At 40.2% G+C, this 17,315-nt stretch overlaps 1 protein-coding gene across 17 annotated transcripts in view; it reads right to left on the bottom strand.

Annotated features, from left to right (window-relative positions):
* Positions 1-16,715, bottom strand: part of afdna (afadin, adherens junction formation factor a) — a 123,582-nt gene extending 106,867 nt beyond the window's left edge. For 10 of the 17 annotated variants that reach the window (XM_085247168.1, XM_085247169.1, XM_085247170.1 and 7 more), the window contains exon 1: positions 16,418-16,714. In XM_085247168.1, the coding sequence (XP_085103294.1) occupies positions 16,418-16,519 (102 nt within the window). In that variant the 5' untranslated portion in view covers positions 16,520-16,714. Of the gene's footprint in view, positions 1-16,417 lie in introns of all 17 variants that reach the window. The other 7 variants (XM_085247164.1, XM_085247167.1, XM_085247165.1 and 4 more) reach the window with 2 other exon arrangements.
* Between the last annotated feature and the right edge of the window lie 600 nt (positions 16,716-17,315).

Below are 17,315 nucleotides of genomic sequence, written 5' to 3'. Positions count from 1 at the left end.
ACTAAGAGCAGTTAAAGTGGACTTTCAATGCTTTTTCCTTATGTTCTTTCATTGATAATAATGCTGGAATTGTAGCTGTTCATTTTAAACATGGCCATAATTTCAGGGAGTCTTCATAACCACTAAAGACTCTTTTGTGAAACTTGTATGAGTAAATATAATGTAAAATGTAAACAGCAAAGTGTACTGCAGCTTCTTTCCAACATTTTTATGACTTACCGAACGAACATAAATAAAATTATTGGGATTGCACTCCCTTAAATCTTCTGTCTGTGTAGCAGTCTGTCCTGGGGTATCTTGTGTTAAATTCTTCCACATCCTGTAAAAAAGTCAGACTGCTGATATTTTAGATTTCAGAAGCACAAAACTCCTACTCTAATGTAGCAGTGAGGAAAAATGGGAAACGGCACAAGACTGATTAATTTCTGCTTTAAGTAAGCAGGTTTTATTTTCTGCACTATAACTGCTACCATCTGACCACAAGTAAACTGCCAACACGTGGCAAACAATGGGTTTTACTCCTGATTACTCCCAGTGATTACACACACACTGCTCCTCCTTGTTTTCCCTCCTTGTGGGCCACGAATTAGACATTGATCTGCTGCAAAGCACCATGGGAAGCTGGTCGCAAGCGGTTCTAAACAGTGAGTGACTGAATTGGTGATTGCTGTCTGATCCTGCGAGGTCAATGGGGAGTTACCTCCTGTGCGACTGGCCCACATGGATGTGCACGAGGGGCTGACTGACAGGTGGGACAACATATCCGGAGGCTGGGGGGGGACAACACAAACCAATGGAGATGGGAGGAGAGGGGGAAGAAGAAAAAAAGCATGGGAGGAGGTGAGCCAGGCCTCTGAGGGGATTAACATGGTCTGACAGGCTGACTGGGACAAACACACACACAGAGCTTTGAGGGCGGGCTGCTCTGCTGAGCACACACAATACACTGCTTGTTTTAGAACAAGAGGAAAGAGAGAAAAGATAGATAAGAAGTAGGGGCCAAATCACCGCGAAGGAATGTGAGAGAGCAAAGAGAGAGTGAGATTATGAACCACAGGTGTTTCCCAACAAATGTCCTGCTGCTGTCCTAATGCATATTCCATAACTCTTCCACAACTCTCCCCCTTTACTTGAAGAATGAGCTGTCTGGATTGTACTGCAGTTCTGTTGGAAACTACACATGAAATACGCTCGCTTGCTATTAACAGGAATCTCTAACATTCCCCCACTTTTCCACTGAGAATCCATCAAGTTACCTGACCTTCTCTGTATGGAATTCTCCACTTGAAACTCCATTTGCATTCCAGGAATTCCATGACCACTAGGAGCCCTGAAACCCGTGGCATATCACCCAGTTGGACGCTCAAGCACACAGAGAGAGAGAGACCATGCTGATGTGTGAGGTGCTTAGGGAGCAGTTTAACATATTGATCAGATTCCGACGGCCCATTACAGAAAATTAACTGCCTCCAAAGTGGAGCCGGGGTTTCCACAAGACTGAGTTTAATCCAAGGCTTAAAGAACTTAAACTAACAATCAATTATTAACGTGTAAAGAGAAGACAGTGGGTCTGCAGAAGCATCTTTAAGATTCAAGTGATCAAATGGGGTCCATAAATGTTAACTACTATGAAGCTGTCTCTTTACTTCTACAACTTTTCATAGTTTTTACAGGAATACGATTTTGAAAAGTTGTGCCGCTTCATTAAGGACCGTGTTAGTGTGTGTGTGTTTTTTAACACTGTGGGTTTTGACTTCAGTGTAATTTTCCACTTCTTATCACTACAACACATTAGAATACACTGCAGTTCTTTTCCATAACTATTGTAGCAAGATTTACTTCCACAGCAGACTTGACGCCGATTAGGATAAAAAAAAAAAAAACATGTATTTAATTAGATTTGAACATTTCAGAATATCTGCCATAGATAAACTAAAGACTAACTGATAAACTCAAATATAGCTTTTAACAAAAGAGTTCCTGTATAATTTAATTGTCATTTCAAGTAATTTTCAACCTAAAACCACTTGGTTGCTTTAGGGTTAAAGTGTTTTCAGGAGCAACAGAACATACAGAAGATACATAAATTTGTATCTACAGTTTTTTTCATTTCACTGTCATACACATCTTACGTTTTTTCTCTAAATACAAATCACTGAGGCTTGATGGCACATGTTGAAAAAAGAAAACTACCTGTAATTAGCCGTGCTTCTTGTTTTTATTAGGTACAGTTTACAGACGTGCTTTAAATGCATCACATGCAGGCATGCAGTTACTGTTCTAAAAGGACAGCTGAAAGATGTGCATGATTGTTTCTGCTGGGAAAAAAAAGGCCTTTCTAGGGTTTCAGACCATCAAAGTGATTAAATCTTGTAAAAGTTTGAACTTTTTGCCCAGCCCTCATTTCTTCATGCCTCTTCAAAATTCCATTTAAGGGGGCAGACTGTGGGCTGCACTTTAAAAAAAATGTAAAAAATAAAAACAGCTCATCCAAAATAACTGAGGCTGAAGTCATCTGTCACAGGAAACCAAAGGCAAAATCCCCAAGTCTGTCCGTCTGTCTTTGAACCAGTTTGAATTTAGTGGTGGAATTGTGTTTAAAGTTAGAACTTTAAAATCAGATTTTCCTTCTTTTTGTTCCCTTTCAAAGTGTGAGGGTTAAGACTTTGCTTTACTGTTAAAAGTTGTAGTCATGATCATTTCTGGTAAACAATCATTTATAAACTTGCCAAACATGCTTTGAATAAACTTCAAACCTCTTTTTATGGGAAACTCCATCTTTCCATGGGTGGAGATGGGCACGTTGTTGTGAGTTACACTTGTACTAGCCACTGATGCCCTCTTGAATGGCAGCGTAAACCAAAAATAACGTGACAACTGTTGGCGTTTGCCACAACGCTTGTCGTGCCTTTGGATTTTTTTATTTTTTTTAAATTACATGGCACACGAGAGTTGGTCGCTCTTTACCACCATTTAATGATAATTGTGTCTCTAGGAGCACAGAGACTGTCAAATAACAGGGAAATGCTTTAACATCTAGAAAAGAAGACTATGTAGCAAACTCCAAAATTACCTCTGTTCTCTTTATTTCCTGTTTTGACTTCTTGTCCTCCTGCAGCAGCACTGATAAGAAGTCGAGGGGGTTTTAAAGTTGTGACACCTATCGTTTAACGCCAGTATAAATGGTTACAGACCTGCACCGACGTCACTGTTCACACAAGCAATGAGTAACAAAATAACCATAATCACGACTTTAGATCAAGTGGGTGTTTCTGACAGTAAAGCCCATTTTGCTGTTGGTCCCTGCCAGCCCATAGCCTCCACTTTAGGGTTGTCTGTGGTGGCAGATGGGGATGAAGCGAGAACCTTATAAACCTGAGTCCTTATGATCTACAAGGGAAAGCCAACAGCTTACCATGACCCAAGTCGCTGATGCCAAAACCTCACCTGAAAACATTCAAACTTCAAACTCTCCTAAATCTCATGAGTCATCTTTCATGGCTACCTAAACTTTAAACTTTATTAAAACACCTAGGAGAATCTGGACCATTGTTAAAACTCAGAAGCCCCTCATTCTGTTTGCTAATTGAAAAGGGAATGCCTAATGACATTAAGATGTAACAAGCAGGTATTCGCCTACTGATTTGTATGCTTTAGTAAAAATACCTTTAAAAAAAAACATAGGTGGTTTCATTAATTATTCAGCATTTCCCTGAGCTATGAACACATTTTGCCTAGTAACAGGGTACTAAGTAGTATCCAATCCATTTCATTTATCAGCTATACATTCATACATTTCTCCCATGACCCCAATAAGACCTTTAAACAATGTACAGGAGGCTAAAGTGGACTTCCTAACAAGCTGGGAATAAACAGTGGTGATGAATATCCTGGCTGCCCAGCTTGACCCCCATTCTTCTATTTAATAGACAGCAGCCAATACACTGAGAGCAGATGCATTAATTAAGGATGATGCAGTGAGCTTTGCAGCTGGGAGATGATAAGATGCTGAAATCCTGCAGAAATGCTGTTGTAATTATTTGGGGGGGGGGGGGGGGGGGGGGGGGTTCTTTCTTTTTTTTTTCTTCCTATTGTAATTTCTGGAATTGCTAAGTTTATCATTATTTATTCAAAAACAATGTGCATTTTTAAGGTCCTGAACATGCTTGAATACCAGTTAACATCCAAGACATTTGGTACACATACATAACAGCCTCTAACACATACTTTAAACCACAATAACACCACCATTTTGAATGTAAGAAGCAATTTGGATGCAATTTTTTTTGCCATTTCTAAGCATTGGAATTTAAAAAACATCCTCCTAGAGACTGAATCAAATCCGTTTCAGTGTTGGTCATACATGGTCAGTTTTTATTCAAGGGAATGTCCAAAGCACTGTGAAATTTAAAGTTCTTGTAATTCACCCATACATTGCCCAAACCGGCCCAGACTAGTCATGTTTGATAAGGATCCCACCATGAACTATGAATGCCATGGCGCCATCAAGTAGCAACAGGAAATCAGTATTTAGTGACATAGTTCATCTGATAAACCTAACATTTGCATTCTGGGTTCTACACATGGACACAGGAATTTGGTTTGTCCAACATCCACCTGCCTGCAGGAAACGCCTCAACCCGTACAAATTTGTGAGGACCCAACTATTGTTTTAATTCATAATTGTGATTCACTGGCTTTCTGAATAAGTGACACACAACTGGAGTATAATTGTGAGTTCACACTCAGTAGGAAAAAAAACAAAACAAAAAACAACTGTGGCATCCAAATAAAGAAAGAACAGCATCACTCTGTTGCATCCTGTCAGACTGGAAGAATAAAGCACACCGCAGCATTTCTCCAGACTGAGAGAAGGTGGCAACGTTACTTACTAAGGTTTAAACCGCACAAGTGTCCAGCCTGAGAGTTAAGGCCTATGGTCACGATCTTTTGCCCCACTTTGTAATGAACCTGTGCTGAGGTGCGATTACTCTCAGGCAGACCCACCTATAGCCTGACCATGAAATGTGACATGCTACACATTTACAGCTTCATCTGGTCAGCCAGATAAAAACAAGCTCAGCAGACATTTACAGCAACACAGACAACACAGCTGTAGAGCTAGTGATCTAGGCCTGCTAAGAAGGTGCAGGTGGCTGTAGTTGCAGCTGATGGGGAAAAGGGTCAAAGGTTATAGAAGGTTCTTGACTTCCTTTTTTTAAAGTGGGGTTTAACACATTTTGCCTATAAAAATGCAAACAATTATTAAAATGTGGACCAATTGCAGTTACATGCATAGTCACGCCAGAAGAAACTGTGGTAGTGTTATGACCAATATTTTTGCAAGCTGACAGATTTACAAATATCCAGGACAGTAGGGAGTGTTAATTACTGAATGGACAAAGAAGTTAATGATGAGTTTAGAATATCTATATTTAGTGAGGTGGCTGTTAAAAAAAATCTAGTTTTGGGGTGGCCAATAGTGACTGCTTTTTTCCTTTTTTGTTAGCTGGATGCATTTCTAAAGCTTAAGAAAGACGTCAGATTGGATTGTTTCTTTAGTATTTTTAAATGATGTAATTACATTTATAAGTCTATGTGGGCTGGGCTTATTTTTTATGGATGAAACCAATTTTAAATCAATCAGCGAGCAGACCTTTTACAAAAGTTTGCAGTGTTTCATTTTTCTGTCAGGAGTAAACAGAATGCGCTTTATAACTATACATTTATATTTCAATGTCTTTGATTAGGAAAAAAAAATACAAACCATACAGTCAAACCACTACTTGCTACTCTTCCACTCTTCTCAAAAGGTAAATATTTGGGCCAGGGATATAAACATGTAACAGGGCAATAAATCATTCCAGCTACACTGTCTTGCACTGCAGCTGAGAGTCCTTGATCAGCTCTGCAGCTTCAGTGAGCATGGTATAGCGGCACGTGAGCCAGTTCAGAATGACCCTACAGCTCACAGATGACCTAAGCAAAGGAAGAACTACCGCGACTAGCTGCAGTCCGAGAATGTGGAATGTGAGTACATCTGACTGCAGGATGAGATGTTCTGGGGAAGCAGGAGCTGAATGGTTTTGAGGACCACCTCAACAGCAACATGGCCAACAAGCTTGTAGGAAAAACACAAGACAGAAAGAACCAGGGCTAGCAGATTATAATTTATTCATTTATTTCTAAAAAAGGAAACACTGGAGCCTGTCGAAAACTGTGTGTGTGGCCTCCTATTTTTTATTTTTATTTTTTTAAACTGCTGTAGTGTGCAGCTCATCACAGCTACAGCGTTGCCATGGGGACGCAGCCAGCTAATGTCTGCATGACGTGAGGGGTGAGACAGAAAGAGAAAAAGGGGAGGGCACGGGCAATGAACACACAGAGGAACAATGCAAACAGAGATAAATGCACGCTGTGGTCAGCGCCTCTGCATGAGTGACCTCATGCTGCTGTCATTGTGGCTGAGGCCAGCATGTCTGTTACCCAAAAGTGTTTCTACTATCTCCAGCTGCCACTTTAGCAGGTACACCCACGGTCAGCACTGACCTTTAGCCAAAGTCAGAAACCAGCCAGCTAAACTCTTAAGTCCTTTCTGCCTTTATAAGCCGTAGCATTTTAATTTCCCAGGATACCCTATGCCATCTCACAGAAGATCAAAATACTTATTCCAGCGAATTTATTTAAAAAAAAAATAAAAGAAAAAATTTCTATTATCATAAACAAAGGGCTAGACCTCAAAGTCCAAAGGCATTTAATTATCTAACGCAATGAGGAACTTATTAATGCAACAGTAACATGTTTCCAACAAAGAAAGGAAAAGAAACTGTCGCTGAGTTGTTGGAACAAAAAGCATTGTATGTACAACGTGTACACCAGCTTTTATCATGACTGTGCTAGGAAGGACCTAGCATGGAAAAGAAGCAGCCATACGTCCTTGCCTGTCAATCAAGGTTATTAAATCCACATTGCCTACAGGTCTCTCAGATCTGCAGACACCTTTAGTAAAGTGCTACAATTTCAATTAGAGCCAACACAGTTAGGGTTAGAGTAAGTATATCATATAGCTACAAAGATTTTCATAACTATTTAAGTTTAACTTTTAGGGTAAAAGTGAAATTATTTCATATAGTTCCAGGTTATTGACCTTGCCTTTTCTTGATGACTATGGTATCTTAAATTTAAAAACAAAAAAGGAAGAGATAGTCGCTGTTACATAACACAAGAAAGTGGCATTGTTTATTTACAAAGCTCAGCTGCAAAAACCACCTGGTTACCTCCGCCACTTTGCTTAAATTTAAATACTGCATTTACAATGTCAGGTCACGGGACTTTCTAGGATTAGCTAGAGGTACTCTTATTCACAATAAAAACTAAGTATAAATGCTTTGCCGCAATGCTGCAATTCAGTTTCAATCCAATTCAGTTCAATTTTAATCATACAGCTTCAAATCACAAAAACAGTCGCCTCAATGAGCTGTGTCTGCCTAATGATGAAAACATCTGTTAAATCTGTAAAAGATTTCCTATGCAATACAGATATATATACAGAGGTATTTATGCTCTTGTACTCAGGTGCAATGTTGCAAATCACTAAGCTGATCCGCTTTATATCAAAATGTGATTGTCCCGTCAATGTGATGGACTATGTCAATTTGTCAGATATGTCCTATGCAATCACACATAGCTTTCTGGAATTCTTTTCATGTAAACACAAAGAACGTCAATAGGTTTCCTTTAAAAAAAAAAAAAAAAAAAAAAAGAGTAAATACTTAAATAGAAAAAAAAAAATCTGACGGCCAGCATCTGTATACATATATCAGGTCTGAAAGTATACAAAAAAGCACACAAAAAAAAAAAAAAAAAAAAGAATAAAAACTCCTGTGAAAGAAGGTACAGCAACTGATGAGTTTAACAGCCAGCAACTTCAATAAACCACAACGACAACAAAATATGACCAATAATATAGAATATCTAACCACACTGAAATATTTCTTCACAACTAAATTGCCACCACTGGTGGAAATGACTCCTCTGGAGGATTGAGAATCTGGGAATAGTTAGAAGAAGAAAAAAAAGAAACCTGACCGTTCTGAAAACAAATCATTCCACCTCATAGGCCAGGAAACACACTATCTCCACAAAACACTCACTTCCTTTCTGCAGAGTTTCCTGCTTCCTGTGCACCAGCAGGGAAAAGCTGGGAGGGAGGGAGTGGCCACTGATGTCACAGCGAGTCTGCCAACATGCAGCATATCCCGTGCCACAGGAAACAAAGTGGCTACAAGTCCGACTTCCTGCTAGTAAATACCTTCCACCTCAAATTATGATGATAAGTACAGGGAGGAAAATAATCCTTAAGGTGATCAGAAAAGTCATTTGGTGTGAATAATAATCGTTGATTTTGGAGTTCAGAACATGACAGGAGAAAAAAGGAGCGGCAGGAGCACACAAGAAGTCTCTTGTGCTGTATAGAGACTTCAAATAAATACTTTTATTTGTATATTTTCTCCAAAAGAATGTTGTGATAAAGTAAGCGTTTCTCAGGCTTTTCACCTCGCTAGGCCATGTGACGGCCAGACCAGTGTCTTAATATGCTGTGACATACCATCATCCCATTCAGCTGTGCATTCCTTAAATTCAGCCTTAGTAGTCACTTCAGTCTTTTTTTTTTTTTTTTTTTTTTTGGGGGGGGGGGGGGGGGGGGGGGGCAAAAGCTACAACCACTAAGTTAGGGAATTTATATTATAAGCCTGGTGTTCTCTAATGACACACAGGTCCCTGGGTCAGACATCATCCTGGCTCAAAAAGCTAGATAGGATAGGTAAAAACAGGACAATCAAGTCAATGCAGTTCTGTGTAGTTCTGTGTTTACTTTGCCATGCAACAGCAGCAGCTAACACATTTACATCACGCAGCTTTCACAAAGACAAACTGGGAACACTTTAGGATTCAAAAGATTCATTTCAGCAGTTAGTAAACCACAAACAAACAAAAGCCAAAGAGCACATATCTGACAAGCAGAAGCTCCTATAGTACATGTGAGCAGTGCAAGGTAAAGAAAAGTGTGCATTTAAAGAGAAGATTTTCTGCTCTGTTTACCAAAGTACATATAAAGTAAAAAAAAAAAACATCTGTCATAGTGTATTAACTATGTTCTCTTCTGTGAGGACACAGTGCCTGTGGGTTAAATTAAATTCTTAAACTGAAAGTAAATGTATTGTGATGTAACATTTGCTTTAATTTCCATCTCTGCCTCAACTTTAGAAGCCCTAAAGTCTATTTAAGGCATTTATGTCTGTTAAATGTCTTAAATTTAGATCCAATCATAGAGATCTAACAATAGATTTGTCTTTTAAGCTGCTGTACTATGGGACAAAAAAAACAAAACACAACTGTACAACTTTGACTCTAATACTTGACAACTTTCTGAGGCTTTTAGGGTCACTGTTCAGCATAATTGATGTTTGGGGCAGAACATCTTGTTCCACGCAGGATCAGTGGAGAACTGAGTGGACAAAAAAATGCTGCCGTTCCCATTTTTAAACCATAAGCTTCTCTTGAGTTGCTCAGGGGGAAGGAGGGAAAAAAAAAAAAAAAAAAGGTCTTGGGTCAGCATTCAGGGCAAGAGGAGGAACTGTAAAACCTTATCACCATCCCACAGATACAAAGGTACTGTTTAATGTAGCCAACTCTGCCTTGCATAAATAAGAGTTTCCTGATAATCTGATTTACATGATTGAGGAAAATCACACTTATACAGGAAGCAGAGGGAAATGTCAGCATAATAAAGATCACTCCTGTCTGAATGATGGCAATGTAACACGTAATTACAGGCTTAAAGAGCACTACCTGCTAATTACTGCACTGTCAATACCCTCATGAAACCCACTGCCGGAGAGTGCATTTGTAAAGACGATATGCATCATTTATTCTCTATTATTTATCCAGCATGGTCTGCTTGTCCTGTAAAATGTTTGTCAGTCTGCCTTTATTTATGGCTCAACTTTATGGCATGTAGCAGAATGTTTACATTTATATGAGGGGGGGGGGGGGACTGGACCCAGATTTAACAAAACCTGCATTCAGTTTCAAGCACATCATGTTGGACAGGGTCTGACATAACCGGTGGCCTCAAGTCTGGGTTGTGTAAACTGGTCCCAAAATTCATTCAAAACTTATTTTTTTCTTACTTCCTGCACATCAAACTTGCTGTACAGTCTTTGTTTTTTCTCCAGAACTCATATTCAGGACAATCTTGTCAGCAGCTTTTTTTCCCTGATGAGCAGCATTTCCAAGCACAAGAAGCTGCAAAGCTATCAACATCCAAACTATTAGAGGAGTCTTCCTGATGCTGCATACTCAAAAAAAAAAAAAAAAAGGGTGCTTCTTTTCAAAGATGACACATACCATTATTTTGAGGTTGCATGTAGCAAGTTATTGAATGCCACATTTCTGAACAGACACCATTTGAGCTGACTGAAGAAATTTGAGTAGACAGTGACAAATTGAAGGAAATAAGTGAAGCCTAGGGCTGTGCGATATGACCAAAATCTCATATCCCGATATAAGACATCTATCGTCCCAATAATGATATAAATCACAAAAATGTAACATTTTCTGTAAATTCTGTGACTCTCGGGCAGCTCGACTTGTGTGAAGTGTATCCAGCTGAGCGTCGTGTACCTGGAGTCGAGTGTTTTAACCAATGCATGAAACTATACATTTTTAGACATAAGTTGTAACGGCCGCCGTTTTCTTTGTGAGCATTTATTACACACAAAAAAACCTGTTCTAATGTTTGAGTCTAAGGTTTATTTTTTAGCACCTGACAGCTCTTTTTTGCTTCTCATCCGTAAACACTCTGCATCCTCTTTCACGTGATTCAGTTTATTTTGAAAAGTCTCAACAGGATCTTAAGCTTTATTGTGAAAGGTTTATGTGGAAAATAAACAAGCGGGCACGCGATGGTTTTACCGTCGTTGTTCCTAACAACAACGCATAAAAACAGGAGCTTGTCCGTCCGTAGTGTGGTTATATTAAATATAAGAGAAAGAGAGAACTTTAAGAAATTAATATAGCCACCACAGTGACCATCAAAACGCTGAAAAGAATATTGCCGTAAACAGTTTATTTTGCGACACCATGAAACAAACGATAGCATAAAATGAAATGATAGACGTTTCTATATCGTCATCCCATATATATATATATATATATATATATCGTTATATCAAACAGCCCTACCTTGACCTCACCAAGTCTGTAATGCTCTGGGGGGGTATTTTGCTACCATGTTTTCGGTCTGCTTGTTGCCACATAGGGAAGATATTTATCCTACGATAAAAATTTCTATCTCATCAATTTAAAGATTATAAAAAGATGTGAATCATGTCTTATGGTTGGCTGGGTTTGTCCCATTTAAATTGATCCACTCCATCAAGCTGACTGATTGATCTGGCATTGAGATGTGAAACAGCAGTTCCTCGATTAAAACTTATATCGGTTCACTGAGCACGGTGTGAGGACTAACGATTAGCCAACCAGCACCGTGGCGTGGGATTTAATCTGATGTCAATCTGTGGAACCCAATTTTTTTTTATTTTTTTTTTAAATTGCCATTGCTTGCTAATTTGCTGAACAACAAATACTGGACAAACATCAACTAAACAAGTAAAACTGTAAAAATTCGTAACATTTTAAGGTTCTTTAAGAGCCTTTTTAGTTCTTTTTAGTTTCTTAAGATGGTATTTTATGTATGTAAAAAAAAACTGCCAACGGGAACCACAGAGTAATATGATACTTAAACACAGTCACTTTTGTCAACACATAAAATAAAGATTTTTTAAAAAGATACTGAGGCTTAGACCCTTAGGCTACAACTATACAACTGAAATCGAAGAAAGTGCTCTTAAAGCTCAGGCAAAACCAGTTTGTTTCCATGGATATTAGACAGATTAATATGTAGGGCTTCAGGAATTTGTTAGAGGAAATGAAATGCCGTCCCTCACGGAAAAGGCTGCATCCATCTATTATACTGCATTTGTGCCCAAGTGATGGAAATGTCGTCACCAGGCTGTTAGCACGAGACTGTGCGGACTTCAAGCAGACCTCGAGCGGTCTTTAAAGAAATATAACAATAATCATTACTCATCCTCTGTTTCTGTCACTGTCCACAACCAAGTGTAAACCTCACTTAATCCTATGGTCTGCATGGTCACTAGATCACGACTACACATGGAGTATCCTCAGCCACATATTTGCTTTGAGCTGTACTACAGGAGCTAAACTTACTTGATAAATGTGATATGCTCTAACTATGATATGAGACATGGGAACACCAATGTTTATTCTCCACTTTACATCCATAATCTAAATTCAGGAGTATTAAATAAGACATAATAGAAAACACAGGTAGAAGATGAGCCTGGTGTCAAAACAATTAAATTCTTTAGTTGGTGCAGGTTTCCGTTTTTAAACCAGGTAAAATGTGCTTTTTCAACTCACAAAAGTTCATGTACTTATGAAGGATCATAAAAATAAGGCAAATTGAAAAGTATCAAACTCTGGCCTATGTCTATGTACTTGAGAGCCTGTTCCTTGGACAATTTTAGAGTATGAAAGTTAAATCATCAATGGCTTCATTAAATATTGCACAAAAACAATAAGCCGATTCTGAGATGGGAACTTTTGATAGGTTTGGGTGCTTTTCTTGAATAACTCTGGTGCAGAGTTTCAGAGAATCATGAAAGCTAAACACTTTAGGAAGGCTAATGTGCCACACATTCACATGTCCCACCAAAACCTAGAAGGATTAGAAGTCACTAAACCTCCACATCTCCAGTGGGTGGAGTGGAGTCATGTAGTGTTGAGATGCATGCCTGCATCTCAACACTACATGACTATTGTGCCACACCATCCAAGCCCAGTGTTTATTCAGTCTGCAGAAATAAGTCCCCACATCTCTTCCCACTGCGAGTCCCCAACGTGACATGGGTACCTGTTATGTTATAATGAGCCTCACCATAAGTCCCGCAGCAGGACCTATTCATTTTGGGTTTGAAAGATTAAGAAGTTTGAGAACCTTTGCTCCAGACTAATCAGCCAGCCGTGCCTAATCTAATCACACAAATGATCTCACTGCTCTCAGTGGCAGCTTGCTCTGAAATTAAACGTTTATAACAATTACCAGATATTCTGTTTTTCTACTGGGGGGTGGGAAGCTTTATTTAAGGATAACAGTGTCAAGTTTTATCTATAGCACAGCTTCACTCTGGAGTGGTCTAGCCTATTTGGAGGACACTTGTGCAGCTTGGGCGCTCCACCACCTGACATATGGGTGGGGTGTGGCGTGGTGAAGGAAGGCCATGCATCTCCTTACATTGAGTTATGCTCTGCTGGACTACACTGTGACGCTTGTGAGCTGAAACCCCAGTATAGTGAAAGAATTACAGTCTGGGAAACTTCTGGACATGCAGAGTTAATGATTCCTTACACAGACGAGGGGTTGTGTATTTGTCTGCGCGTGTGTGCTGTGTAGTATGCAACACTGGCCAATGGCTGGCCAGCTTCAATCCTGGTAATCGGCTCAAGAGGAGAAGAGAGGGGACCCTGTGGCCCCCCTACACCCTTATCCAAGAAAGAGGTGGGGGGTGGGCAGCTCGCCTAAAAACACAGCAGCTGACACAATCACAGTCATAGATTTAAATTAAAACTACTTAACCACAAAATGCACCAGTCACAGGCAGGATTGGATGCAAGGACGTGTCCTGAGGGGGGCACAGGGTGGCACCAGGCATCCCTCTACCAATGCTATTTTGCTAGAGCACTATTAAGCCATCTAGTATTATATAAATAATGAAAATCATCTCTACTAGCAGCATTAAAAGTGATATGCACACACTCTTGAATCAATAATTATGATCCAATAATGTGTTTATGATTGAAGGTTCTTTCTCATTAGGCAGTTGTAGTTGAACTATTTGTATATTTTGATGGTAAATATCTAAGAAAATGGACTAGATTAGATTTGGGCAAAATATGAGGGCCAGAATTTCACTGTAAATCATTTTGGTCCAGCCCTTCAATCCTAAAAAAATTAATTAATAAATAAAAAAAATAGTATTAAGCTAAGTGTGGAGTCTGTAATGCATTTACCTCTATTCTAAAACAGTGCATTCCATCAGGTCCAGTCACTCAAACCTACCTTGAGTGCCGGCACCTGCAGAATGAAATTCAGATTAAATTAGAACTATTTTATTTGTTTTATCTTGTCATCAATGGTCTTGCTTTGGTCTCAGTGGTGCAGACAGAAAATGCAGGAATCTTGTTTAACTCCACATTTGTCTGGGCTTTAGCCAGTGTAGATGTTATGGCTACGTTCACACTGCAGGCGAAAGCGCATCAAATCCGATTTTTTGGACCCTATGCGACCCATATCCGATCATGGTATGACAGTGTGAACGGCACAAATTCGATATTTTCAAATCCGATCTGGGTCACTTTCGTATGTGGTACTGATTCCGATACATATCTGATGTTTTAGAAAGCGACTGCTGTTTGAACGGTCATGTCGCATTAAATCCGTCTTTTACGTCACTGACACAAGACAGACGCCAATTATCAGTTCTGGAGAAGACATCGCGAACGCTTCCTGGCCAATAAGTGTAGATGTTAGTGAAACTGTTGGGAAGACAACGTTGGGGAAACGTGAACATTTTACTTTCACGTATATTTTATGTACTGTATAATCTGATTAGTTTAATTCTAAAGTCCGAAGTCTTTATATTAAGGCCCATCAGTCAAACAATATGGTTTGCTCTGGGTGTACAGAGCGTGTTGTGTGTGACGTCTTCTTTTGCGCATGCGGGCCGCTTTGAGCGTTCACACTAGAGCGCGTTTGCTGTCGCATTTTATTTGTAGTGTGAACAAGCAGACACAAAAATCGGATTTGATCAAAAAATCGGAATTGAGCATTAACACCTGCAGTGTGAACGTAGCCAAAGTTATGTTGTTAGCTGCTAGGCTAAACAGCATCACCAGTTTTCTTGGTTGCGTTGAATTGGCAACGTTATTGCAACTCTCATCAATCATGCTGACGTCCTGTGAGCCACCACATTTCAAAAATCCTGGAAACGCCCCTGGTTTGCTGGACACTGGACTTCGTAAGGACTAGAGACATCGCCAAGCCCTTGCTACTGTTCGGCAAGGAGGCGTTTCTTATCCCGTCATGTCATTAGTAAACAGCCACAACCTGAGTCCAGACGGGCGGTTTAATTACAGCACTGCTGCTCCGCCGTGTTGTAGGGTCAAATTATTGCTGGTCAAACAAGCAGCTCGTACCAAGCTAGCTCGTGTGTGAGGACAATGCAGGACGACATGACATAGTCAGTGTGTTGCACAGACAGATCGACAGACGTACAGGAGAGGGGCTGTCCTGTGGGTGGTGGGCTAGCAGTATCTGAGTGCCCAGCTAAGCATCCACACCCTGCTTGTAGCTAATACTTTAAGCTTTTATCTATATGCCTAACGTATCTAGCAACCTGACCGTGTTACTGGGTTTGTCAGCCATTGCAGGCAGTGCTGCGAGTGCGCTGCATGCACTGTACACGCCGGCTATATCACAACTTTGCCCCCTCATTTAAAAAGCGCAAATATGTAATGCATAAATCACCAATAAGGGGGGGGGGGGGGGGGGTGTTTATTCTGTTTAATAGTAGCACAGCTTATGTTTTCTCTACAGGTAAAGTGCTTGCTAACTAACTAGCTAGCTAGCCCAGTTAACGTTCCGTTCGCAAGATAACGCACCAAATCCCATTCAGAAATCTGGAAATTACATCTTTACCTACTTATCGCACGCATCCACAGAAGCAAGAATAAACCTCAAGGTAGATAATATTCTACTCACATTCGCGCCAAATTCGGCATATTTATCGCACACATAATCTTAAGAGCTTCTGTGATTTGCCAACTTTCAAAATTATTCCTGCCACTTCCCAAATACACAGCTGTGGGCGGTAATAGCTACGCAAGTGTGAACAGTTTCTTTTAAAAGAAAGCGATAGAGGCAGGTTTACCTATACACGATGCTCAGCCATGGACTGTTAAATAGTTTGCCTGGGTTGCCGTGAGGGCTCAAAGATTTAATTAAATTTATAGGCACCATCTTGAACAATGTGTTTAGCCTACTATCTGGCAAATCCTGACATTTTTCAATGGAGTTTGGCATTCATTCTCTCGCAGCACGTACGGGGACTTGCCACCGAGTCACCCAAGAAAACCACGCTGCCCAATACTGCTTGGCTTTCAACATTTTCAACCCAAGGGTCAGCCGGGGGTAGGTTTACAGGGCCCCCCTCCCCCAGGAGAGGGCCCGCGTGTCCGCGGCCTCTCCTGCCACTCCTGGCTGAGCTCCTACCTCTGTGGGCCGGCTGATCTCGAACAGGTCGAGCCGGTTGGCGTTCCAGTGGTTGATGATGTCGGCCAGTTTCCTCCTCTCCTCCTCCCTGCTCCCCGACATGGTGGACAGCCTTTCCGTAGGTCCGCACTGTTGAATAAAACTTCCCGTAACGGTAGTCCACAGGAGAAGAAAAAGCCGCCTCACAAACCAAAGGTTCAGGTCTGCTGCTTTATCGCCAGGACTTCGTGCGTCTCTCCGCTCACCGACCGACCTGCTCTCTGATCTGCTCCTGCTTCGCGTTCCCGGTGAGCTTCTGCGCGCCCCCGGTCTATGTGTATGTGTGTGTTTGCGTTTGTGAACGCGCAAACTATTAACTGTTTCAGAACCGACACAATTGATCGATGACGCTGCTTTTCTTAAATGTGCAGTCTCAAAAGAAGTAGTCCGCTTATGGTGGTCAGCAGGATTAACTCATTATCTTTTCATTAAGACCCCAACACAGACACACACACGCCCTTAAACCCCTGAGCGATTTATTTACACTGTAAATATATAATATCTACAATTCAGACAGTGAAATCCCACTACTTATCTTGTTGTTTGTTTGCACTTTGAAAAAAGTAAACAAACACTTGTGCAGAAGAGGAATAAACCTAAAAACTTAGAGATGCAAAAAGATTTGAATACAGTAGAAAAATTATAATTAATCTTTTTAAATAATTGTAATAATCCAATACATTAAACACAATACATTTCAAGTAGCACACAGAATTTTTTTAAAAATTTAATTCAGGAGGCAGAGCTAGCTCATCTCAAGGTCAGCTAATCCAGTCCATATGAAAAAACTGAAAATTGCTGTGTGAATATAGACTGTAGTATTAAAAATGCTCGGTTAAAGTACAAAACAGTCCATTTA

This window comes from Mchenga conophoros, linkage group LG15 (assembly GCF_057382185.1).
Source record: "Mchenga conophoros isolate Kocher_MC1m ecotype Shallow Benthic linkage group LG15, M_conophoros_male_GT1.1, whole genome shotgun sequence".
Lineage (NCBI taxonomy): Eukaryota > Metazoa > Chordata > Actinopteri > Cichliformes > Cichlidae > Mchenga > Mchenga conophoros.
This window is presented reverse-complemented; position numbering and strand designations above follow the sequence as displayed.